This window comes from Corticium candelabrum, chromosome 19 (assembly GCF_963422355.1).
Source record: "Corticium candelabrum chromosome 19, ooCorCand1.1, whole genome shotgun sequence".
Classification (NCBI taxonomy): domain Eukaryota; kingdom Metazoa; phylum Porifera; class Homoscleromorpha; order Homosclerophorida; family Plakinidae; genus Corticium; species Corticium candelabrum.
In genome coordinates this window covers 3,345,691-3,371,518 of record NC_085103.1, presented here as the reverse complement: position 1 = coordinate 3,371,518, position 25,828 = coordinate 3,345,691, and the positions used below count along the sequence as shown (strand labels likewise).

At 42.2% G+C, this 25,828-nt stretch overlaps 5 protein-coding genes and 1 long non-coding RNA gene across 7 annotated transcripts; 3 read left to right on the top strand and 3 right to left on the bottom strand.

Annotated features, from left to right (window-relative positions):
- Positions 1 to 2,919: 2,919 nt before the first annotated feature.
- LOC134195048 (uncharacterized) lies at positions 2,920 to 4,404 on the top strand. The gene has a single exon (XM_062664053.1). The coding sequence runs from the start codon at positions 2,981 to 2,983 to the stop codon at positions 4,133 to 4,135; it is 1,155 nt and encodes a 384-aa protein (XP_062520037.1). The 5' UTR covers positions 2,920 to 2,980; the 3' UTR covers positions 4,136 to 4,404.
- A 1,897-nt stretch (positions 4,405 to 6,301) lies between these two features.
- On the bottom strand, positions 6,302 to 7,147 carry LOC134194589 (mesenchyme-specific cell surface glycoprotein-like). The gene has a single exon (XM_062663532.1). The coding sequence runs from the start codon at positions 7,145 to 7,147 to the stop codon at positions 6,302 to 6,304; it is 846 nt and encodes a 281-aa protein (XP_062519516.1).
- Positions 7,148 to 13,633: 6,486 nt separating this feature from the next.
- LOC134194588 (52 kDa repressor of the inhibitor of the protein kinase-like) lies at positions 13,634 to 16,458 on the top strand. The gene has a single exon (XM_062663531.1). It carries the CDS (start codon positions 13,634 to 13,636, stop codon positions 16,346 to 16,348), a length of 2,715 nt encoding a protein of 904 aa, XP_062519515.1. The 3' UTR covers positions 16,349 to 16,458.
- Positions 16,459 to 17,752: 1,294 nt separating this feature from the next.
- Positions 17,753 to 19,185, bottom strand: LOC134194804 (uncharacterized). Its single transcript, XM_062663773.1, has one exon. It carries the CDS (start codon positions 19,166 to 19,168, stop codon positions 17,966 to 17,968), a length of 1,203 nt encoding a protein of 400 aa, XP_062519757.1. The 5' UTR covers positions 19,169 to 19,185; the 3' UTR covers positions 17,753 to 17,965.
- A 109-nt stretch (positions 19,186 to 19,294) lies between these two features.
- LOC134195153 (uncharacterized) lies at positions 19,295 to 20,737 on the top strand. Its single transcript, XR_009972331.1, has 3 exons — positions 19,295 to 19,469; positions 20,341 to 20,386; positions 20,470 to 20,737. It is a non-coding gene; the product is annotated as an uncharacterized LOC134195153 (long non-coding RNA).
- A 2,163-nt stretch (positions 20,738 to 22,900) lies between these two features.
- On the bottom strand, positions 22,901 to 24,579 carry LOC134195035 (uncharacterized). 2 transcript variants are annotated; one of them, XM_062664034.1, is made up of 2 exons: positions 23,858 to 24,579; positions 22,901 to 23,437 (listed from the first exon to the last, which is right to left on the bottom strand). In XM_062664034.1, the coding sequence occupies exons 1-2, from the start codon at positions 24,555 to 24,557 to the stop codon at positions 23,121 to 23,123; spliced, it is 1,017 nt and encodes a 338-aa protein (XP_062520018.1). In that variant the 5' UTR covers positions 24,558 to 24,579; the 3' UTR covers positions 22,901 to 23,120. The 2 variants fall into 2 exon arrangements, with proteins under 2 accessions (XP_062520018.1, XP_062520019.1); XM_062664035.1 differs by having other exon boundaries at positions 23,864 to 24,579.
- Positions 24,580 to 25,828: the final 1,249 nt, after the last annotated feature.

The window sequence follows — 25,828 nt, the reverse complement described above, 5'->3', positions numbered from 1 at the left end:
ATACTAGTAAATGCTCGGTTAGCATTGTGTTTGGCGAGCGATGGTGTTCCGTCTTTACCTATTCGCGTAACAACGGTTGCGTTACTTAGCAATAGTTTCTATCAAACAAACGCGTTGACTCAGGAAACAGACTTTCAGTTGCTCTTCTATAGTATTTTGCGTTCAATTATCCGAATCCGGTGTTCAGTTATCCTATTCAGGCGTTCAATTATCCGATTTATGCGTTCAATTATCCGTTGCTTGCCGCTGTTGTGCAATATCATGGAAAACTGAATAACTTACATAGTCTGCGGTTGGACAGCTGCTCAAATATCATCATTCATCAGCTGTCTAGACGCAATAATTTGTAGACTTTTAGTTGCTCTTTTATAGTATTTTGCGTTCAGTTATACGAATCCGTTGGTCAATAATCCGAATTGGGCGTTCATTTACCCGTTGCCAGGGGCTGTTGTGCAATATCATGGAAAACTGAATAACTTACCTAGTCTGCGGCTGGGCAGCTGCTTAGACATCATCATTCATCAGCTGTCTAGTCGCAATAATTTTGTAATTAATCTTGACTTTAGTGTAAATATTTAGTAAGTGTTGTACGATAATTTCTTTTGCACTAATCTTGGTGTCCCACGTTTCCGCGGATGTCTAACTAAGCTGTTGTGAGTGAACTAAAACTACATATCTAGGAAGCCTACAACAACGCCTTGCTCCGTCAATCGTAGTGTAATCCGCATACTTTGTAAACAGCGCGTTCTGCATGATACCATGCAACAGTCCATCATGCGTTGTAGCAGGTTCCTAGATGATCAAGAGCTCGAATTTTACTGGTTCGCCTTCTCACCTTTCTTGAATCAATCATTTATTGTTCAGCTGAAACGTGAGTGAGCATCATAGAAAGACGTCATGAAAGAAATGTGCGACTAAAATAATTATTTCTATATTTGGTACTTCTAATTAGGACAGAACATCGGATAATTGAATGTCAGATAATTGAATGCCTGAATCTGATAACTGAACGCCCAATTCGGATAATTGATTGCCTGAATCGGGTCACTGAACGCCGAGTTCGGATAATTGAACGCCAAATACTATAGTTGTCTTCAATTCTTTGTTCACGCTTCAATCGTCTCACTCGTTTACTGAGATAGTCGCGTAACAATGATCGCATAGTCACGTGACAATGGTTGCGTAGCAATAATTTCTATCAAAGTAACGCGCGGAAACTCAAAAAACAGTCTTTTCTCCTCTTTTAGCTTTATCTTTCCATTCCATTTGTCACGTATCAGTCTCTTTTTCTCTTTAGTCGCGTAAGGGAGCAAAATCGAGAGTCGTTTCACTCTTCTTGTCAAGAAATTATAATTGAGTCGACTCCTCGAAAAGGGTCCCTTGCTTCAATTTTTAGCGCATATGTTACGGAGTCAAATTTGCATTCATCTGGCATCGTCGTTTTGCCGATTTGTCTTTCTGTTTTGCCGTAAATCTATATGACAAGTGCTGACGTACGTATATAAATATATAAATATATAAATGTATACAAATATTTAAATATAATATATCTCAAGCTCAATTGACATGACAAGAGAGAGGCTCGCTTCGCTCGCCAATTATCCCAATTATCCGATTCAAGAGTTCAATTATCCGTTGCATATGTCTGTTGTGCAATATCCTGGAAAACTGAATAACTTACATAGTATGCGTTTGGGCAGCTGCTCAAATATCATCATTCATCAGCTGTCTAGCGTAGTTGTCTTCAGTTCTTCGTTGACGCTTCAATCGTCTCACTCGTTTATTAGCTAAGATAGTCGCGTAACAATGGTCGCGTAGTCACGTGATAATGGTTGCATAGCAATAATTTCTGTCACAGTAACGCGCGGAAACTCAAAACACAGACTTTTCTCTTCTTTTAGCTTTTCCTTTCCATTCTGTTTGTCAGGCATCAGTCTCCTTTGTTTTTTAGGCCCGTAAGGGAGCAAAATCGAAAGTCGTTTCACTCTTCTTGCCAAGAAATTACAATTGAGTCAACCCCTCGAAAAGGGTCCCTTGCTTCAATTTTTGTAAATATGTTACGGAGTCAAAATGGCATTCATCTGGCATCGTCGTTTTGTCGATTCATCTTTCAGTTTTGCCGTAAATCCATATAACAAGTGCTGACGTACGCATATAAATACATAAATATATAAATATATAAATATAATATATCTCGAGCTCAATTGACATGACAAGAGAGAGGCTCGCTTCGCTCGCCAATAATAGTAAATTGATATTAAGTACCAAGATCAGAAGTCACAGTTTTTGGGACGCATGCACTGCGCAGACAAATTTGCAAAATTAACTTCTTGAAAACCTGAGCGGCCATGGCCGCACATGCTGTGTGGCATCCTACGGTGCTGTCCAAGCCCCCTGTTGTCTCACTTTCCAATGTGTACATTTTAGCAATTAGCAGATTCATATCTATCCAGAATCTTTTACTTAAACTTTAGAATTTAACTAGACCAATAACTTTAGCTAGCCAGTCTCTCCAACGCCCTTGCTGTTCCCCAGATGTGTCGTCGATCCGAAGAGACATCTGGAGAACGGCCTGGAATAGGTAGACAGGCGGTGAATCGACATTGCTTAATTGGTCTAAAAAGCGTGGTTTCAATACAAATAAAGGCATGAAGTTAGTCTAAAAGCTAATTGAGTTAGGTAAATATTATTGAGGGCTTGACTAGAGACTTGGGGATTCCCCTGACGTTTATGTCACATGAGACGCTTTTTGGTTCAAATAGTCTAAACTAGTTAGCAAGCCAATGACACATTAAGATTAACTAAACACCGTGTAGATTTAATTACAAAGTTAAAAACGCCGTCTATATCGTAGTCTTAGTCTCAATTGTCCGGCATCTTTCGATACGCATGCGTTGTATGAAACAGAAATCGCTTGATGTTGCAATACGTATTGCAGTTGCAGCTGTGTAGATACATCTGTTGCTGATTGTTACCCAAAATGTGCAGTTCTCAAATTGCTGTTGGTGCAGTGCAGTTTCGGGGTGTCACACCTTTCTACTCACCTTCGTCAGACATTTCGTTCCAGCTGTGCTTCCTCACAGGCTGTATAGCAAAAGAAAGCGACAAAGTCTTGCTCGTGCCACAAGGTTGCACAATTACCGACGAATGTTTGAAATCGGTGGAAACCAACTGCCGGTCTGCTTTCGTTGTTTCTACGAGAGATCTGCCTTGTCTCTCATCTGGAAGGATGGATAAAGCTTATCAGCTCGTTTACGTCCAAGACGACGTCGTAATAGGAACAAGCCTTTCGTTTACTTTTACAGATCGACACCGAGGCAACGTGACTCCGTCATGTACCGGTGTTGGGGACTCAGCACCCAGTGTGACCACCAGCAGCCTCTCCACGTCTACGTCGCTGCTTTTGGATGCTAGACGACAACTAGATCATAAACAAAAAGCAAAAGTTGTCGAGAACGACATGAAACAAGAAAGAGGAAATAAAAGAATTTACACAACTGCAGAGGAAGCTACCCCATCAAGGTCAAAGGAAATGCCTATGCCTATGCAATCGCTGCATTCTCATCTTCATACTTGTCATACCCGAGGTAGGTCTCCACTAGAATTGAACGACGATGAGGTCAGCGAACGTATTGATAGCTTCGCTGTTGTTGAGTTGCCATCTTGTGACATCTTTTTGGAAAGTGAAATGTTACAACAGGAAGCAATCACTAAAATTGTTGTGGAAAAAAGGCGGCTGGCCAAACTGTGTGAGACAGAAAGGGCTGTAGCTATCAGGCAACGGAGCAAAAATGAGGAGATTGAAAAAGCAAACGATATCAAATTGAATGAAAACAGGAGACTCAGGAGAGAGATACATGAAACTGAATGTCAAATTCAAGTAATAGAGAAGAAGTTGAATGCAATGAAACATGGAGTGTGTGTTACTAGAGATTCATCTGACATTGGAGTAAATCTGTTTGATTTTGGAGCAGAAGCGACACATTCAGGTGGCAACATCAAAATTTTCAGTCATGACACGTCTTTATCTGACATATTCAGTTGTCCTATCTGCTTCACCACATTTGACAAGACAAAAGCTGATCATTTTCAACGACATGCTCAAAGCCATTTTATAGGACAAAATGATGACTAAAAACATACTAGTAGGTAAAGTCAAGTTCGTGCCCAATCTAGACGTCACATATTCTAGATGTGCTACACTGTGTTTCAATTTTGACGTGAAAAAACATGAACAATTGCATTTAGTTTGTGTAAGTTAAATGGATCAATCATAGCTAGTGTATACGTATCATATGTTGTTCGTGCTAAGGCTAGCCAACAGTAATTAAAAACAGTTTTTACTTTAAAAACTTGTTATAACATGTTGCAGAATGTTTGCTTATTGTAGCCTGTAATGGCATCTTTTCTACGAAATATATCATTATGTATTGACAAACATACAGACAGAAAGACAGACAGAAGCCTCCAAACCGCTTTCTTGACAGTAGATTTAGAAATAGCAAACTCTAAATGTGAAATTTAGAGTCCTAATCTGGAGGTTAATAAGTTAATATTATTATTTAATTAACAATTTAGCTCTATGATCACCATTACAGCTACAAATGTTGGAACAAGGATATGACAGGAGCTAAATCCAACTTGTAGCTGTATGTATAGCTCTTGCTCATCTTTAAGCTCAGACATATTCCCTACATCTGCCCCCACAGACGAAGCAGCTGTATCAAGGATACTCAGAAAAGAAAGGCAAGATACAACAGAGTGAGAGAGAGGTATCCAGGAGGATTGAACGTAATTAAGGGTAACTTTCTTGGTGCTGGAACGTATTGGTGGATGGGGAAAGCAGGAGGAAGAATATCTAGAGCAGCTGTCAGGGACCCAAATATGAGTTTGGAAAACCAAACGTATATGAGTTCAAGTGTGTGTGTGTGTGTGTGTGTGTGTGTGTGTGTGTGTGTGTGTGTGTGTGTCGGTGTGTGTGTGTGTGTCGGTGTGTGTGTGTGTGTGTGTGTCGGTGTGTGTGTGTGTGTGTGTGTGTGTGTGTGTGTGTGTGTGAGAGTGTGTGTGTGTGTGTGTGTGCGTGTTTGTAAATTTATTAAATATGTATTGTGCAGAGCAGTTTCGTCAGTCTTCATGTATGTACATCATGTATGTAGCTTAACTATTGCTACGGTGCTATAGTTTAATTATGAAAATATAAGGATGGACAGACAGTCAGTCAGTCAGTCAGAAAGACAGACAGACAGATAAACAGACAGACAGATAGATAGACAGACAGACAAACAGACAGACAGACAGACAGACAGACAGACAGACAGAAAGACAGACAGATATGAAAGAGAAAAGTATAAGGACAAGATACTAGCAACAGGAAGAATCGCAAAAACCATTTCCTTTGTGCTGGAACACTTTGGGCTATTATTAGTTGTCTGCAATCACGTGATGCTAAAGTTTTGTCAAAGAAGATTAGCCGATAGATAGTTAATTAGAGGACCACAGCAATTGTACCAAACAAGTCACTGTCGTCAAGAGGAGACCAGCAGCCATAACACCAGGTTGCATAACATGCTCAAAACCAGAAGAGGGAACACAATCGTTCCCCAAACTGCCATAAGTGCAAGTATAATTAACTTCGTAGACGCTCACTGTACCGCTGTATGATCCAGCTACGACCAACAGTGACCTTCCACTAACCGGACTTGACTCCGACGGAATAAACACAAATCCTCGTTATCGACGTTACCGAGTTGTCTCCGGTTATAAGCCTCTTCGCTTGCCATTTTTCGTTTATGTTTGTAACGGTCTTCAGTAGCCTTGGGGTCGACGGGTATTCAAAACTGAAGACAAAAATCGTCGATGTTCTCTCGTTTCCGAGGAATAAGATCCGCTTGCCACCGACGTTCGCCATATGGATTGCCTCCGGTTGGATACCTTGCTCTTCGCTCTGGGAGTCGAACGATTGCGCGAGAGATATGTCTCTGGACGAATTCCCATTGAACCACGTTACGTACCGTTTGACATGTTCTTCAGCAAGTAGGCTGCCGCTTTCATAGACCATCGATAGTCTATCATCCTTGTGGAGGTAAACAGAGAAGCTGCTACCCCCCCCCCCCCCGAAACTGTAAAGCTCGCCATACAGTCCATCCCAGATTTTACTCGTGGCGTTGGATATAGCGAGCAGTTCAAGATCTCCGCCGTTGATCAAGCTGCCGTATAATAAAGCATTTGCTGACGCCGTCAAGCTTTCGACAAACGACCTCCCGACGGACGCTTCCGAGAACATTGCTCTGTCGTCAAGAGATTAGGTTTTAGATTGGCCTTCATTTGCGGTCACAATGTATGTTTGACCCTCAAAAAGGAAAGCGGCCATGCCCTGTGGTTGGTAAAGACCGTAGACTCCTGTTGGTTTAGCCATAATCCTGACCATCTTGTCATTAAGGGTATCAAAACCGTTGTTCGACAAAGAGTGATCTTTACGTCCCAAACCGTAGATTTCCGTCACTGTGGCGGACTCGACGTCGACGAAAGCGATGGCGTTGTTTTCTTGGAGCGCTACATAGGCCGTCCGATCGTCCGGAGATAGAACGACATATGCCGGTTCCAAGTCCTCCGAAAGAGTATAGGTGTGTCCAAACGCGTCTCTCTCCATCACAAAGTGTAATCGCTGCTGTTCCAGGGAAGACGCTCGGTTGTTGAATTTTGTAAACCCGGCAGTGACGACGTCACATCTGACCGTCTCGCTTTCTCTCTTAATGTTTTTTATGACGGAGACCGAACCCTCCGGATTATAAAACGATGTAAAGTTCGTAGAATCCAACCAGCCCGCACATCCCTCGTTGGCGACCACCAACGTCTCGCATCCGGAAGAAAACACTATCGATTCGGGACCGACACCGAATCTCTCTCTGTGAAGAAACGCAAGAATTTTAGTCTTGAGATCAAAGTTGCTGTAGAATTCGACAAATCCGTTTAGGCGGACGGTTCGTCCGTGGTAGGACACGGCGACCAAGTTGTTGCAGACTGCGACATCTGTAACCTTCTCTCGATCAGTGACTAGTTTGGCTAAGGCTACGGATCCTTCTCCGGTTAATGCGTTGAAGGTGATGCCGTAGAGGTATCCAGTGGCACCGACGACGTAGTAGTCCATGGGCCAAGTTGTGTAAGACGTACTTTGGTCCCCACATCTTCACAACAATGATTTTATTGGCTAGAATAATACAAGTTAAAAGGAAAAACAGGAATTTGATTGTTGTCAAAGAGGCAACAGGTCCGAAGTCGTTAAAATTGAAGGTAAGTGAGCAAGTTCCGTTACCATGGAAACACAATTCGTGTACTGGTTTTATTACGCTTAAACTTTGAAAACGGCACCAATATAAAGAAACCTAAAATTGTCGTGATCAGTAACATAATTTTGCTCACAATGCGCATGCGCAATAAAAATAAAAGCGTAAACACTTTAATTTCAGTTACCATTTTACTTAACTAACTACTAGTAATTTTTAAAACTCGTCCAGCAGAAAAATCAAAACAGGTGAATTATTCTTAATATGAGAATTACGTTGTCACATTTCTTCTTCACTGTCGTCATCATAGCCGTCATCACAAAGCGTAGAGCCGGCTTCCATTGCGTCTTCTAAGTTTGACTTGTTTTCACAGCCGATGCAGCCACAGATGTCGGTGCAAGCCAGTTGATTTGATTTGCACGAACATCGTTGCGTCAAGCAGCCTTTAGTACAATGACAACTGACCATTTCCAGTAAAGCTTGAGGTGCAGGCAGTTTGTCCATCCAATGAATTTTGATAAGACTGTCTTCAATTTTCCACCCAAATCCTTGAGGAGATGGCACAGATGGAGTACCTTCAAGTGCTCTGCGCCAAATACCGCACTGATAATTGGCACGCAAAATATGTTGTCTAAGTGCATCCTGTGTTGGTGGTAATTGTGTAGACGACGACAACTTACTACTAAACAGCTGATAGCGAACTTCGTCAATTGACGTTGCTTGAAATTTTCCATAAAGCCAACAAGTGAAGGCTTCCGATTCTTGGAAGACAGCAGAAGAGAGAACGAAATCTTGTCCCAACAACCCAAGCACATCGATTGCTCGCTGTTTCACTGCGCTGTCTTTCGTAACAATGTTATATCCGCTTTTCTTTCCTCTTCCAGAAAATGCACTAGTGGTATCACAACCAGTGAATGCATGTAAACCAATGAGTGCTGAACACACTGGTAACTCAAGACGTTGACCCATTTTAGTCATGTTAAGGTACCGATTTCGATGCTTTGAACCAGTGCGAAAGAGTACTGTTGCTGGAATACGATGACTAAAACCACATGCGAGCACAGCTACATCAGTATCAGGAGAGCGAATGGCTACAGTCTCAAAACCCTGTTTTGCTGCGTGACTGGCATGAAACAACATCCTGGTGTCAGCTTCTTCGTGATTGCAGGTTAATTCCTGCACGTTGCAGCACTTGACGTTCAAATTTTCTGCAGATAATTTGAAACACTCATTGCCGTCGCACACGTAAACTGAAGCCGATGATAGCAATGTCGCATATGTCTGCTTACTCCACTCTGTTCGTAAAAAGTGCACAAGATCTGCTTTGTTTTCTCCCACAGATAAGTATTTGCTCCATTGCCTCGGACATTTCTGGTTACCTCTGGTAATGTGTAACCGCAGAGACCCTTCCCTTGAAGATCGACGTTCACGTTCGGCGTTTTTTATCGAGAACTGCGGATAGCGATCTATAACGAAATCGGCACGATCACCAGTTGTTCGGAATTGCTTACTCATAGTGCTAAAAATTGACAATGCCAAGTCAAAAAATGTCTTCGGTATTGAACTACCACTGAAAGACTGAATCAATGCCATACCATCATAGATCAACGCTGCTCTTATTGGGACGCCTCTTTCCTGTTCTTGACTAGTTTCCATAAGATGTAGAAGTTTTGCTTTGTTCGTTTTTGTCAATGATCCATCTGGAGAAGCCAGTGACCAAGGCAGAGGACCTAGAGAGTATTTCAATACCTCTCGCATTTCAAGCTTGCGATGTTGAGCTAAAACAATCAATCTCGCAAAAAGACTTCTGTCGGCTTTAAGAACGATATTTCCAGCCTTTCCTTTAACTGATCGTTTGCTAGTCATACCTGAAAAGGTTTTTAAGCGCAAAGATCGAAGTGGCTCATAAAATCCTATCTCCTTATTGACTAAACGCAAAGTAACAAAATCTGTCAATGCTGCCATTCCTTTCGCTTCTGCTTGTAACAGGTCTTTTTCAACATCAATACTAGCAGCAACACCTGATGCTAGATTTACGAGACTATCGATGCATTCATCAAACGGATTACCCCAACTTCTTAACATTTCAGTCAGACTCTTTACGTCATCTTCATCTTTTCTTATCCTGGTTGACTGTAATTCTTTGTATAGGGATTCAGTTTTATTTAGTCCCGCTGCTTCCTGACAGCATTGTGTGATTGCAGCTCTGTCGTGCGCTGTAACTAGCCACCGCTGTACTGCGCCTGGGCGAAGACTAAAACCAATTATGCCTCCACTTGTCTTCGTGTGTCTGTTCACAGTTTGCTCAATAGTTTGATCGACAGCTACTTGCGCAAATCCAGCGTCACAATTTCTCTGCACTGTAAAGTCACCATTTAGCAAATGCTCATATACGTTGGGATATTCCTTTGGCAAAACGTGCATTTGTGCCCAATAAACTGAAAGATACCGACTATAGTTGGTGTGATCGTAAGCAAACATCCAAGGCAACATATCTCGAATGCATGCCAAGTGCAGTAGCCAGTTTCCCTCTCTAATCGAACGAATGAAACGCATCAGTAGCTGGACCATACTAATGTATGACGACCAAAACCTAGCTAATGGGCTAGTCAAAGAGGAACAAAACGTTTCATATGAATCAAATATGTCACGGTAAGCTGATGAATTAATAAGTTCTTTACTACACTCCTTTAGCTCTATTAGTTGATCTTCTATACCATTGCAAATAATTGTACGTAGGTAGCAGAGAATTTCTTTAACCGTTGACATGATCTTAGGCAAATTCAGACTGACGCTCTCTTGACCACTCTGGTACATCTCTTCGAACTGCTGCCAACGCATCCGCTCCATTGTTTCACAAACCAGTTTGTGAAGGCGTATTGCTCGATTGTAGTGTTTTCCACCAAGAACAGAGTTTGCACTCTCTGGTCCTAAAACTCGCGACTCCACTAGTAGGTCTCTCAGTCCGGCATCCCCAAACCTTTTGCCTAAAACTGCAAGAAAATTTGAAGAGATGTGGAATCCGCCCATTCTTAAAACAATACCTTCCATTTCTTGTCGTCGATTCCACAATATTTCCGTCGCTTTGGCATATATTGCCTGATCAAGAACTACAACAACATCATTCTGACCTAGAGCTCTAGCTGTTTCCAAAGAACGTTTTAAAAGAGTGTAAACTGTGTCTAAACGTGTTGGTGAAGCACCGATCACCGGACAGTAACCGACTTCTGTCATTGCTGGTACTGTGTCAAAACAGAGTAAGCGATTAAATGCGGACCACGACGGGACAACTTGATTGATATCCGATACAGTGACATCACTATGACAACCTAAACGAGCTAGAATCCACAAAAAGTCTTTCCTTTTTGCTTCAATATGAATAGGGTCCGGAACTTGACTCTGAAGAGCGTCACAAACAAATGGCATGAGAGAAGGACCAGGCCTCTGTCCAGAAATGTACTCCAGAGGTTCTGTGTTTGTCACTGTTAGTGAACGCTGGTGTCGTTTACGATAGGCCAATGATGGTCTTTCGGCTTGTGGTAACGGTCCACATAGTTGTCGTTGCAAGATTATTCCATTTGTGCAGTGAGTGGTTCCCATGCCAGACAGTGTTTCTTCCAAAATGTCATTATTGTCCCAACAGAAACTGATTGTTTGTCCAAAACGAACAATGTTTGAAGGAATGAATACTTCACTACTGTCGGCCTGCAGTCGTTGTTCAGCTATTGCCGTATCGATCTCTTGCATTTGACTATTGGACAAACCGTGGCCAAATCGATTGAGTAACGACACAATCTGCACGTTACCGGTTAGGCTTCGAACAGTCATCGGCAAATAGACGTGCTTCGGTGTTTTCACTCTACCGTTAGTAGCACAATGAATTAGATCTTCAGCAATAGAGGTGACATAGCGTTCTGCTCTTTGAGACGTGATTCTTACTCTGTTTCTGCTAGAAATAGCTTCATTAGAGCCATCGTCCCCGTTTACTACCCACGCTAGAAAGTTAAACAAGTCGGGTGGAATGTTTGGTGGCTTCCTTAATTCGTTGGAACTTGGAGGCCATTGCATACGATTTGTTAAACTTAAAATTTGACTACGCAAGTGCATTGCCGCGTGAAAAAGAGTGCGGCCCATATCTTCTATATCATCATTAGATGATTGTACAAATGCAATGTCGTCAGTGGAATTACTATGATCCTCTTCAGGAGACGTTTCTCGAGAAAATTTGCTACCTTCCAATCGTAGGTTACTAAAAGCCTCTGCTACAGCTCCCGCTGGCAAACAAGAATCATAAAGCAAATCACTTTGCTGTCTGTCAGACAAACTCCAGAACGTTACCCTGTTACCAAACTGGGACAATACAGCTCTCTTTATTTTATCATTACGATATAACGACTTCTCAGTATCAGCTACAACGCCACTTTGGGCTTGTTCCATTAATTCTAAACAACGTTGCCTCAAAACTTAACTGCAGGATTCTTTTCTCTTGAAAGAGGGCTATTTCGGTTTCACGCAGTACGGTTTCCATAACATTAACATCAGAGTATGGTGCAACGGGGGATTCATTTCTTGCCTCTATGAAACGCTTTAGATTTTGCTTGTGCGTGTACGTCGAGTAACAAGAACGATGATATCTCACCTCAATTGCTATGAGGTCCTGATGTTCGATAGCTAGAAGAAGTCTTTCATCACTACGAATTCGAGCTGCTTCCAACAGAGTAGCACTAGCTTGCTCTGTCAAGCACAAGCTAAGTGATTCGTTTAGGTGTTTGTCTTTATACTTCTTTTTTGTTGTTTGACAAAATATACAGGCTGTTAGATCAGTGGCTTGAAAACTTGTGCGACTGCGCATGCGCCTAGCACTTGCAATGTTGTCTTCGTCGTCGCAGGTAGTATTAGATGAAGTGGCTGTGCTACAACTGACATATCTGGTTGGCGTTTCTCCACAATCAGGCTGCTTTCTCTTTTTTCCGTGACGCTGAAGTCTGACCAGAAAGGTCTTGTTAGTGTACGTCTGGTAGCAGCGTCTGTGGTATCCACCACGAGGTCCGCTTTGGAAATGAGGAGCAAGCGCCTCATAAATTTGGTCACGCCGTTGTTCTGCTGATTCGTGAAGAGCTTTCCAGCTTTTGGCAGTAAATTGTGTCACGTCCCCGTGCGCGTCCTCGTGACAATGGCATAAACACTTGTTGTACCAGTCTACTTCACTTTCCTGCTGTTTAAGATCACCCTCAGTACTCATTGTACGAGGTCAGAACGAAAACGAACAACTAAGGGAAGCTAGAACCTCTGAAGACAACAGATTCCGGCAATGCTGAAGCGTGTTACCCCGGTAACGCTGGGGGTGTGCACTAATATCAATATCGCCGTTTGTGTGCCAATCCGACCATCTTTCAGAATGACAACAAGTGCGGTTTGGCTTATAGTTATGTGCTTTAACTATTAGAATAGAGAAACAATTGTTGTGCGGCAGTGGGGACTACCTTCAATTTCTAGGCGTTGTATCTGACTTGGCCCACGGACTATAGGCGACCTTTGAGGTGGGATCATAGGCTAACGCCTCGGCTGCGTCTTTTCCGAGTCCGTAGCTCGTGGGTTCATTGAGCGTATTGAATGTCGACGGCAGGTATGTTGTATTTAAGAGACGCAATGACATGGAGGAGATGGAAGTCTCGCCCGCGAGAATACGGGACATCAAAACTGTTGCGCAAATTAGGATCAATTCCATTATGTCCCTAGTCGATGTGTCGATACAGATGGAGTTCTCAGTGTCAAACAATGAGCAGCTGGTTCGCTGTGAGACAAGGCATGAGAGCGTCGACGGAAATCACGTGTTGATGTGTTGGGTGGTGTGACAGTGATGTGAACCTCTTGTCAGCATTGCGGCTCAGAAGGTTACCAAACCAGTCTCTTAGTAATAATTTGGTAATTTAAAGCCACTGTGTAGGCTGTAGCTACAAACTCAATTTTAGGTTACAACATCAAGTTTATGTCGAAAACGCTCTTGCTCTCGCGCATTAATTGGGTCTCCAAGGCAAGTTGTCATCACACGATGTTGATGTTTCCAGTAGCGTAGCTCAAGAGGTTTCCAGGGGGTCTGGAAACCCCCCAAGCAACAGCCGTCTAATATCAACTCATTGTCTTACGTCACACCTTCTCCCGTACAGTTTTTGATATAGATTCGGCAGTGATTCCTGTGGTGTACTGTACACCCTACATACGCTCCGTGACCGGCAGGGACGTCAAGGCACGCCTAACGCGCGCTAGTGTTCCAACTTTGCACGTGGCGGGCACCTTTCGTAGTCTCCTGACACGTGAAGAGAGGGAATTTCCGAAAGTGACTGTGGACAATGAAGAGGCGTTCTAAAGACCAACTGACCATCAGTGCTCTCTTTGAAGCTGCTAGAAAGAGATCTCGAGGCGGGGACCCCACTCAAGAGAGTGTAGATTCTGAGCGGGCATCGTCGCATTCCATCAATTTGGAACTGAACCCAATGACAAGTGAAGCATATGAAACTGCAGACCTCAGTATAGAAGTCACTGGTTCTGGTGGCAGCGGGGATCATGTAAGCGATCGTGTTGAAGTGCTTGCATTTGTCAATGGGAATGAACGTGATCCTGCTGAAGCCTGCAGAGCGATTAGTGAGTGTACTGCAGTCGGCGGCTGTACAGTAATAAATAGTGTATCGTATGATGTCGTAGGAAACGATGTTGGAGAACTGGTAGATCCAAACAAACTGCAGGATGATACAAAGCTCTCCTTGCTGTTGGGTCATTTTGTTCCAGACAGCCACTTTCCGTTTCCTCCTCGGCAAGAGAAGAAGAGTGGGCGAGATACCAAGCGCTATTTTCAATTACAATGGCTTGAAAAGTATAACTGGCTAGTTTATTCTCCAAGCCAAAATGGTGGATATTGTCTACCTTGTGCACTTTTCAGCACTGATCAATCAACAGGCCAGCTCTGCAAACAAGCAATGGTAAAGTTCACCAAAGCGTCTGAGACCCTTAGAAAGCATGACCAACAGGAATGTCATAAGGTCTGCTGTACCAGGGCCAGCCATTTCATTGCAACCAGAAGACATGGTCAGGCAAATATTCTTCAGCTTGTCGTAGACCAAGGGAGTAAGCAAAAACAGGAAAATATAGCCAAGCTTTGTGCCTTGATCAAGACTGTAGAGTTTTGTGGACGCCAGAACATTTCTTTGCGTGGCCACAGAGAGAAAGGATTTACTTGGGACCCCAACGAACAGTTAGCATGTAATCCTGGAAACTTTCTAGCTCTATTGCGTTTTCGTGTGGACGCAGGTGATGAACACTTGTTGAGGGACTTCCATATGTCTCAGTCTGCTCGAGGACTACGTGCGTCTTACCTGAGCCCAACAATACAGAACGAGTTGATTGAGTGCTGTGGGAAGGTTATACAAGAAGACATATTGAGAGATGTCAGAAAAGCACCATTTTTCTCAGTGTGTGCAGACGAATCTGCTGATGCCAGCAACCAAGAACAGTTGCCCCTGGTTCTTCGTTTCGTCGATGAGTCTGGACTCATTCGTGAAGAGTTGGCTGAATTTCTCTGTTGCTCTGATGGCACCACCGGGCTAGCTTTAGCTAATCTGCTACTGACCACAATGACGGAAATGGGCTTGCAGCCAAAAGAGAAGCTTCGTGGACAAGGCTACGACGGTGCAGGGAATATGGCTGGACCTTTGCAGGGTTGTGCAAGCAGAGTAACTGCAGAATGCCCAAAAGCGCTGTACCTCCATTGCAGTGCACATTGTCTCAACCTGTGTATAATAAGGCTAAGCAAACTGCCTTTCATCCAGTCTATGTGGTCATCATTGTTAGACGTCAACATCTTTTTCAAATATTCACCAAAGCGTGCTCATGCTATGGCTGAGATAGTTCATGAATGGCGTCAAGGAGAGGGTGGCGACTCAAAGAAAAAGTTGGTTGATTTGTGCAAAACAAGGTGGGTAGCGCGACATGAAGCCCTTGTCGTGTTTGCTGAGCTTTATCCAGCTGTTTTAACGACGTTGGAGACAATCAGCAGAAACAGGGGTGGAACAGTTACATGGAACGCTACTAGCTCCTCCTCTGCTACATCTCTCCACAATAACCTAACCCAGTTCCGATTTCTTGCAACATTTGTGATAACATCAAAATTGATGGCTGCAATTCAAAGCCTAACATCAAGTCTCCAAGAGAAAGCCACAGATGTTGCAAAGGCTTACAAACACGTCGCTAGAGTCATCTCCGTTCTTCAAGATATGCGGGACAACATCAACGACAGGCATGGTGAATGGTGGACAGACGTTCAGGCTTTGTGTCTGAAGACTGGAGTGCAAGAGAGTCTCCCAAGATATTGCAGTAGGCAGACGTACCGTGGGAACATTCCAGCGCAAACGCCAGTTGACTACTATCGCCTGAACGTGAGTATACCGCTACTAGATGACATTATTTCGCAAATGAATATCCGGTTTGGAAACCTTCAACAACTAGCTATGAAAGGAATGTCATTTATGCCGACGATTTTGCTACGTGATGCTTCAGCCAAAGCAGATATTCTTGAATTTGGAAAGGCATATCAAAGTGATTTTCCTACTGCGAGTCCGAACTTGGATGCGCTGTCTGCAGAAATTGACTTGTGGATTGCCATACTGAAATCACTGCCCATTTCAGAGCACCCCGCTACTGTAGCAGAAGCGTTGCGTTTGGCAATGGGTAATCCACTAATTCCAACTGTGTCGAGGCTATTGCGCCTTGTCTGCACCTGGCCTGTGACGTCCTGTGAGTGCGAGCGGTCTATAAGTGCTCTCAATCGCGTCAAGACATCTCTCCGGGCATCCATGTCGCAGATCCGATTCAACGGACTTGTCATGCTGCATGTCCATTACAACAGGAAGTTGTCACACTTGGACGTGATCCGCTTATTTTCTGCCAGGAACCCGAGAAAGATTATTCTCCCAAACTTTGGAGAGCCATACTCAGACAGTGAACTAGCTAACACTTTTGTACTGGATACTGATTCACCAGAAGACACGTGGGACACTGAGCTAGACAGCTAAATGACTTAGTTTACAATTTTGAAGTTGTGTGAAACGTTTATGCTATTATCATATTCACTACAGATATCAAGCTCGTAAGATTTGGAAACCCCTCTGGAAACCCTTGAGCTACGCCCCTGGTTTCCATGAAGATAAAACAAATTGTGATTTATGTTAAAATTTGAGACCAACAGAAATGTTTTTAAGGGCTGGCCCAGCATTATACCCAGTTTGTACAGATTAATTATTAATAGGGTATTTAGGATATATACGGGTACTTGGCATGACAGGATCTGCCAGTGGGATTTGACCGAGTTCATTATAGTTGCGTTGCTTAGGTAGTGGGTTGCCTTTCGTTGTATTATTCTCTGTCTTAATTAAATCAAGTCATTTTATAACGCTTAGACAGTGCAGACAGGCATAATTTAGACTCGTGGACCAGCGACTTTTTCATTCCCGGAAACTCAATCGGCTCTACATGAAATCAAGATGGCAGCGAGAGAGCATTCGATTTTAGGTGAGTCTTGTAGGCAAAAATTGACAGAAACATGATGAATTGGACAAGTAAAAGAGGACATTTATTATTTGACTTACAGAGTGCATGCTTCTTGACAAAATTTAGTATGAAGATTTATGGAAACAGTGTACATCAAAGTATCAATACTAAAATCTTATGGAGAGCCTTTTGTCTAGATTTTTGTTGGAAGGAATGACAAGAAGAAATGAAAAAGTCTCTACAAATAAAAGAATTTACATGCACAGCTGGCTGCTAAAGATGCTGTTTATGATAGAGTACGTACTAATTAATGTATCTGATACGCATTGGACAAGATTACTTCAAGAGTGTTACTTTAAGGGCTGAAATGTACGGTGAATATATTAGCAAGGATACATTGCTGGTATTGGTGACAAGTTTTTGCCAGAATTAAGTTAATCCAGGCAAGCAGATTTGTTCATTTGTGTCAATTTTCTACATGGAGGCAACCATATCTCAGTCTACAGATAGTCATAAATTTACATTGATACCATCTTAAGACCATCGCTTCGATTGTGTGCTTTACTAGATCTAATGCTATAGTGAAAGTTGGCACAAAACAGTGACAGCAATCTGACATTCACAATTGAAGTAAAACGTCTATCAGCTCAATTACAGTCATTCCCATCCAGTTTCAGGTATTTGACTTTTGGTCAGTCAACCTTGACATTTGAGGCAGCAGCGTAGTCTAGACTGTTGATTATTAATTTACAGTAGGAAGATGATCTGATAGGTGAGACTACAGATAAGAGCTAGTCAAGTTGGTGTAAGTGATTAACCAGACAATTATCAAAATTATTTGAAAGTGACTTCCTGCATGATACTGACTGGTCATGCAGATTAGACAGAAAATGCAAACAGCTAGTACAACAGACAGTGCTACTTTGGTCACAGTAAATGTCCAACAATTTTTTATATTAGAATTTGCCATTTCTTCAAACACATATAAAGTTGTCAGTATCTAATAAATAGGTCAATAAATAAGAGAAATATGTCTGTTTCTGTTCTTCAAAACCATGCAAGTCTCTAGTTCAATTCAAGCTGCATCGAGAGATGGGGATATTGTTCTTGTCCGAGTTAGATTTCAGTATGTGTAGAGACTCTCACTCATTGAAATGGCTGTGCACATGCTGTTGAAATGCAGCTGAATTAACTTCTTCAAATGTCAGTGGACACATGGGACACTGGTATTGTTCATAATCATTTAGGTCACTTGTAGCCACTGGCTCATTACATCTGCTCACAATGTGTGCCTTTGAACGTTGTTGGTCAACTGCTGCTGCAGGTTGATCTATTTCAATCCATGGCTGAGGTAAAATGAAAGAAGGAGGTAAATATGGCGGTGGTCGCTTTACTGTCTCCTTACTGATCAACTCATCAACAATCTTTCTAGTTTGAAGCCATGGAGACTGATCAACACAGTCATCACTTGTGTGACTCAATTTCTGGTCCTTTTCACTGTAACTTTTCTGGAGAGACAAAAGTTTGCCGTCTTTCTCCTGCAGTTTCCTTTTCAGTTCCAAGTTCTCCTCTGCCAGGGCATCATGTGCACGCCTTAGATCCTCATTTTTCTTTTCTTGTTGCTCTGCGATGTTTCTTTCCCGTCGAAACAATCTGGAAACTTCGTCCTTTTCCCTCATGACTTGAGTCACCATCACTTGAAGCTGATTTTCTTCCGATTGGGTGTCTGGGCGACTCGGTGGCATGTCTGTGATGACAAAGCTTTCATCATCTGTGCTGATGTTGCTGACTGATCGGTGAAAACATTTACTAGCATTAATACTGCTGACACTGCCACCTCGTTTGCGTGTTTCATCAGATTTAGAAATGTCCTCATCACCCTTGCTCGAAGCCTCGATGTACTCTGACCCTGCCGCGTGAATGTTGCCACGACGACGCTTTTGTGGGAGTTCCTCTGCTCCCTGCTCTCGGCCAGAATGCACCAGAATTGTGTAGGAATCGATAGATTCGCATGGTAGAGAATCCTCATCACATGGAATTCCCACTAAAAATGGATTGCTCGCACCGAACACGACTCCATTTTGCACGTAGAGAAGGTGAAAGGTTGTTTCAGGGTCATCGCACGATAGCTCGGCCGTAGGGATGACGAAACTGGTACTATTTCTTGGTTGCAATGTAGATCTCCCCTCACTCAAGCTTTTCCATCCTACTGGAATTAGTACGACTTCATCACCAGGCTGTGTCCGAAAGCTGTTACTGTACTCCAAGGTGACAGTCAGGTCTTTGCCTAGAGCATGAATAGAAGGAATCCCCAGAAATTCGACTGCATACTTGCGCGTAGACATGATCTTTCGACTTGCAACAAACTGCAACCAACTGCAGTTGACTGGCAAAGTCTAGGCATTACATCATGTGTGGGTATGTCCCACGCTAATTACGCAAACCACACCTACTACAAGTTACCCTAGATGACGACGTATATGTTTTATAGTTCTCGTTGTAGTGTCTCGTTGTGGTGTCTCCTTCATTCTATACAGCACCTCTAGGTGTTCCTGACGGGACGGATCAAGGAGGAGGCGTTCAGGTGTGTGTTTCACTGTGTCGTTTGCGTAGTGACTACTGGGACTTGTCAATCTATCGAATGAAGTACGTGGTGAAATCAATGTTTCTCGCTTCTTTGCTGTTACGATACGGTTATATATACACAGAAGCCTGACTGTACACATTTATTCACTAATTAAATTGACTCTAGCTAACCGAAGAGTTCAAGATAGTCTGACTACTGGTTACAGCTAGACATGGTTATCTTGCTAAAAATAACTGGAGCAGTTACACAAGGGCTGTGTACTAATTACTACTGATAAAGTAGATAGGTATACGCACCTACTCGCTACAGAGCCTTAAGTTAATGAAGTCCCCGGATTGTCCCGGGTCTGTGATGAGTCCCGGGTTTTCGCAGGGGCAAGAAATGCTCGAGGATTCTCTGAATAGTAAAATCACTTAGTTTACAATGGGATTTTTGTAGGCTAGAGCAATTGCGGAAAGAGGGTTAGCACTGCTGCGGTAGGCGTGGCTAGTAGAAAACCTTCGTTATGCACTACCCTGTGTATTACACTACAAGTGAACAAATATCACACGAATGTAGACAGGCATCGTTTCCTGGTGAATTCCCCAACATTTTCAATTTAGCGATCGATATCTCATGCTAAATTGATCTCTTTAAAAACACGTTGTTTGGTTAGCATTCTAATAGGGACCGATATATAGCAGTTCTGTGTATAGAAACTATATTTATGAATAGATTGTTTCTAACTAAACGTGGGGCGATGAATATGAAATAAGGGCGGGGCTGCTTTTTCACACTCCCTTCTGAAACCTAGGATCAACTATTGTGTGTACTGGAGTTCGACACTAATATATATATATATATATATATATATATATATACCTAGGTTTCAAATTACGATGAATTAATGACGTGTTGTATACAAAAATGGCAAATTTATCATGCTTGCAGATTCAATATATTCCGAGTAGGCGTGAGAACACGATACATCAAATGTGTGAGAAATCAGACAAACAAAATTTAAAAAAGTTGGCCTTGAGCTAGTGTGTCTCTGATTTCTATGTTGCGCTTTTTGCTTAGGCAGATGAAGCGCGTTCGACATAGTGCAAACCTGAAAGCTTTATAGACATGTGAAAGAGACGGAGCCATGCACAAGTTTGTATGACGTCTTTGCGCTTTGCCTGTACTGCTTGGCGACAGCATTTGTTTAGATTCCATGCCTTTAAAGTATGGCGGACTGTAGAAACAAGCGAGAGAATAATTATTGATTAATGGTTGTTTTTACTAAATAAAGTCCATGGACTGTAGTATGTCATACACATTGGAGTGGGTCGGAGCTAGCTAATTAAGGGAGATTTAGCGTTCTATAGTCTTATCGGTTCCATTGCATATTAAAGTTAATAAATTAATGCGTATTCCGACATTTGAAAAAACCCAGCACGCTAACTTCAGACGTGCGCATTCAAACAACCAACATGCCGATCACACTATGATGCATGGTCTTACACCCTCTAGATTGACTTTAGTTTCTAGACTTAGACCGAATGCTTGGCGCTATGCGTGCAATTAACTGACTAAAAATATGATCTCCTTCAGCGCCCTCTTCGTTTTGAGCATCTTCTGTCCACAGCTAAATAGCACAAACGGAAGAGGAAGTAAACACGACTATGCACAACAAGTGAACATATGGTCGGATTATGTAAAGTTAAAGTTGTAATTAAAACACGATTCTCTTTCAGTATTTTAAGAATTTCTCCCATTTGTAAACTACAAAAATGTATTTTTAATTAGTCAAACAACGCAAACAAATTTATGTTTATTTAATTAATATTATTAAATTTTTAAAGTAGACAAAAAAAATTTTAAAAATAGAAAAATTTATTTCATTTGCACTCATTATAGAAATAGAAATGATGCACTCCAAATCCTCACAAAACTTTTTGTACTTACATCACTAAACTAAAATGTAACTTATTTAAAATCGTTAGCTTAAATATATTTAAATTATAAATTTTAAAAACTGCAATAAAAAGTGATGCACAGTAGTCACAAATACCTGGTATCTAGATACCCAAGCATAGAAGGCTAAACTCACAAAAGAAATCCACAGATACTAATTCACAATCGTTAGGTTTTACATACGTGTACAGAGTCTTTGAGTTTCGTAAAGCCAAACATTATAATCTTAATTTGAAAATCTAGATGATTGATACATGTACTAATTGATACATGTACTAATTGATATCATTACTGCTATCAGTTGATTGTAATTAAAATAACAAATACGAAATAGTAAACTTTAGACTCACTTTGTTGCATGTACATCTTTCTGTAGGTACATAGTCTAGCTACTAGACTGATAAAACGGTTCAATCTATTTAGTTATCAGTTTAGTCAAAAACTGGCATACGATTTGTTTACTAAACTGGTTTGTGTTTTACAACAGAAATACAGATACAGTCAGTCTACAGCATAGAGTTTAAGCAAATATCAGAAACAAACTTAAACATTATTCATATTTTTGTATTGAGAACATGGATCCACAGTGCTTTAATATCACAATACAAAAATACAAAAATGTTAGTGGTCTATAAGCTAATACTATTTCATGTTGTCAGTAGTTCTGTCTAAAAGTGTGACAAGATCTCTAGCCTCGAAATCCAAGCCTTTCTCTGTGCTCTGCCTCACTATGCGACCTCAGGTGTAGTTGGCTTACTTGCACGTGAGAGGATGTGCTTGAGTTGGAACTGCTCACACGCAGTTTCACCTTCTCTCACGTGCGAGCAGGAGAACAACACGTGAGGTCGCTGCACTGTGAGCACGGAGGATGACTTGGCTTGCGAGACTACAAATCTCCTACACATTTCTGAATAATAAAGAGTTTAGTTAACTTAACATTCAAATACACACCAGTGTCCCATGTCTTTGTTATATTGTGCAGTCCTCTCTGAACCCTAAGTATACATAAATATAATTTTAATTATTTACTGAAAATGTAATTTCTTTGACTGCACTCATGCACTAATGCCTGTAACTTACTTCCACTAACTGAAGCCATTAGCAGATAGAAATATTTTATTTATCAAAACTCTCATATTCAATTAATTGCTACACTGATTAAAGATCACGTAATACGTACTACAAAACTAAAATCAATTAGTAATTACATTAATACTTAATTAATGAACACGGGGACGTATGTTTATGTAAATTAGCCAATACTGTTTAATACATTTACATATTTCTATGCTAAAATTTCCAGATACCGACAAGGTATAGAGGCCAAGAATCAAATAATCATTATCTTCACAAAATTCAAAGAAAAAATTTAGAAGTACTACACAAATTGATATTACAAAAATAACTATAATACAGCTAATTTACCTACTAATTCGCATCTGTTTGAAGATCAGACTGCAATCAATCATGTTCAACTCATTTATGTAGACCACGTTAGCTTGTGGCTTCGAACTTCCATACAGCGCGCCTTACATTAATGAACCAGTTGCGTTATGGCGTCCTGAAATCTGATTATATGGATTTTTAAGTTTAATTTTGTAATTGCTAACTTGTAACGTGTTGTCACGTTTAAAATGCAAAACTGACTTCTACATAGAGCATTCAGCTGTTTCTGTCCGTTGACAGACATCAGTGTCTAGCTAACTAAATACATGTGCACAACAATTCGTAGATATTAAATGTACACGAGCACAGCAATACGCAAAGTTTCACTATTTACTTGTCTTCTTTTCTATCAGAGCCAATTCCACTTTTCCTTTCACTTCAATCATTTCACACGCTTGCAATAACCTCCCGAGTGTAGCTTTCACTCCATGCTTGTATTTCCAGGCTCGAAGGACGGCAAGAAGCTTCTCGGAGTTTCTCTGTCCTTCGTACTGATGGGCAGACAGAATGTCTTGAACTTTCTCATGTTCATACCCCAGAGCTCGTCCTAGAGGATTGTAATAGCTGCTGATTGCACAAGCAATAGTTTCCATGTCCTCATTTCTAATCGGTTCTTCCAGAATTGTAAACAAGTTGGCAGCAGCTAGAACAAGAAAACGCCAAAGAATGTATTGAAATTATATTCATCACACACACACACACACACACACACACACACACACACACACACACACACACACACACACACACACACACACACACACACACACACACACACACACACACACACACACACACACACACACACAAACAAACACACACACACACACACACACACACACTTCTACGCACGCACACACACACACACACACACGCATGCATGCACACACACACACACACACACACACACACACACACACACACACACACACACACACACACACACACACACACACACACACACACACACACACACACACACACACACACACACACACACACACACAAACACACTGACATACACAAAACTTTAAAAATTAAAACAATTATACCAAGTTCAGACCTTTACCCTCCTGAGAAATCTTATCAAACACTTTGTCTTGAGTCACCATCACTTGAAGCTGATTTTCTTCTGATTGGTTGTCTGGGCGACTCGGTGGCATGTCTGCGATGACAAAGCTTTCATCATCTGTGCTGATGTTGCTGACTGATCGGTGAAACAATTTACTAGCATTAATACTGCTGACACTGCCACCTCGTTTGCGTGTTTCAGCAGATTTAGAAATGTCCTCATCACCCTTGCTCGAAGCCTCGATGTACTCTGACACTGCCGCGTGACTGTTGCCACGACGACGCTTTTGTGAAAGTTCCTCTGCTCCCTGCTCTCGGCCAGAATGCACCAGAATTGTGTAGGAATCGATAGATTCGCATGGTAGAGAATCCTCATCACATGGAATTCCCACTAAAAATGGATTGCTTGCACCAAACACGACACCATTTTGCACGTAGAGAAGTTGAATGGTTGTTTCAGGGTCATCGCACGATAGCTCAGCCGTAGGGATGACGAAACTCGTACTATTTCTTGGTTGCAATGTAGATCTCCGCTCACTCAAGCTTTTCCATCCTACTGGAATTAGTACGACTTCATCACCAGGCTGCGTCCGAAAGCTGTTACTGTACTCCACGGTGACAGTCAGGTCTTTGCCTAGAGCATGAATAGAAGGAATCCCCAGAAATTCGACTGCATACTTGCGCGTAGACATGATCTTTCGACTTGCAACAAACTGCAACCAACTGCAGTTGACTGGCAAAGTCTAGGCATTACATCATGTGTGGGTATGTCCCACGCTAATTACGCAAACCACACCTACTACAAGTTACCCTAGATTAGACTCGTACCCAGTCCTCCTCCGAGCTAGGTTTCTTACACCACGTGCGCTAGCTGTCACGTGTGTATAGGTCCATGTGGTTTCACACGTGTGGTTGGCCTAAGCACGGAGGAGGACTGGGATACTTCGTCACGTGACATGCTTTGAGTCTAATTAAGTTATTTAGCTCAGCCCACTGGTCTCAGCTAAGATTTCTAATAGGTTGCTAAGGCTCTGCTAGACGACACAGAAGGTGGTAGATTAGCAAGAGCCTAACAACTTGCCTACAACCGGTCAGTCGCCTGGCTTCACAAATCAACGCCATCATGCACATGCACGATCCTCTTCGTAAAACTGCGCCGGCTAGCAGAGTCTAGAGTAGGATAACGCAGTCCATGACGGACATATTTCGTACATTTGACTACCTTCACAAATCTAAAGCAGATCTAAATCTAAATACAAATTCAGATTGTCATACACCCAGATGTGTGTCTCTTTCGTGAGCTGCTGTACATCCTGGTAATCATTCGCCAAGTTCTTTAGTTAGACGTCGCTATACCTGTTGATATGATTGCGAGACACCAAGATGGTTGAGGTCTGTAATTGCTTGTTTTCCTGTACCGCGAGCAAACAAGCATGTAGGCTGTTAGGAGTGCAATCCCACTGCTTTGGCGATCTCAGAACTTCAGTGCCACAGTGCCGGTGATGAGAGCCTGCATGTGGCGTGTGCTGTCAGCATCCTCGTTGGCTTTCCCTTTGACCAGCGCTTGCAAGATGCCAAACAAATGAGGGCTTTGACGACGCATCGTGTCTTCGATGTCTTTCACGGAGAAACGGCGTAAATCTTGCCACGAAACAGGCCCTCGACCAAGAGAACAGCAGTCGGACTCCCGCAAACGCTCGATCTATCTCGGACGACAGAGTCGTTTCTACTAATTGCCAACTGATTGGCGTCTCCGCATAATCTCTTGAGACATGTTGCTTCGCTGGAGTTGGACAAGTCCCACTTGCTTGATTCGAATCTTGTCCATTTATCCTTGTGACATCTACAGGTCAAACAGGCACTCTGCACGTGCACACCTCTTGTACGCAGTGCGTATCTTACTTGCATAAGGCGAGGGGTGATTCCGCAAGTCTGAAACGTTAGTAGAATGTGCTATAACTCC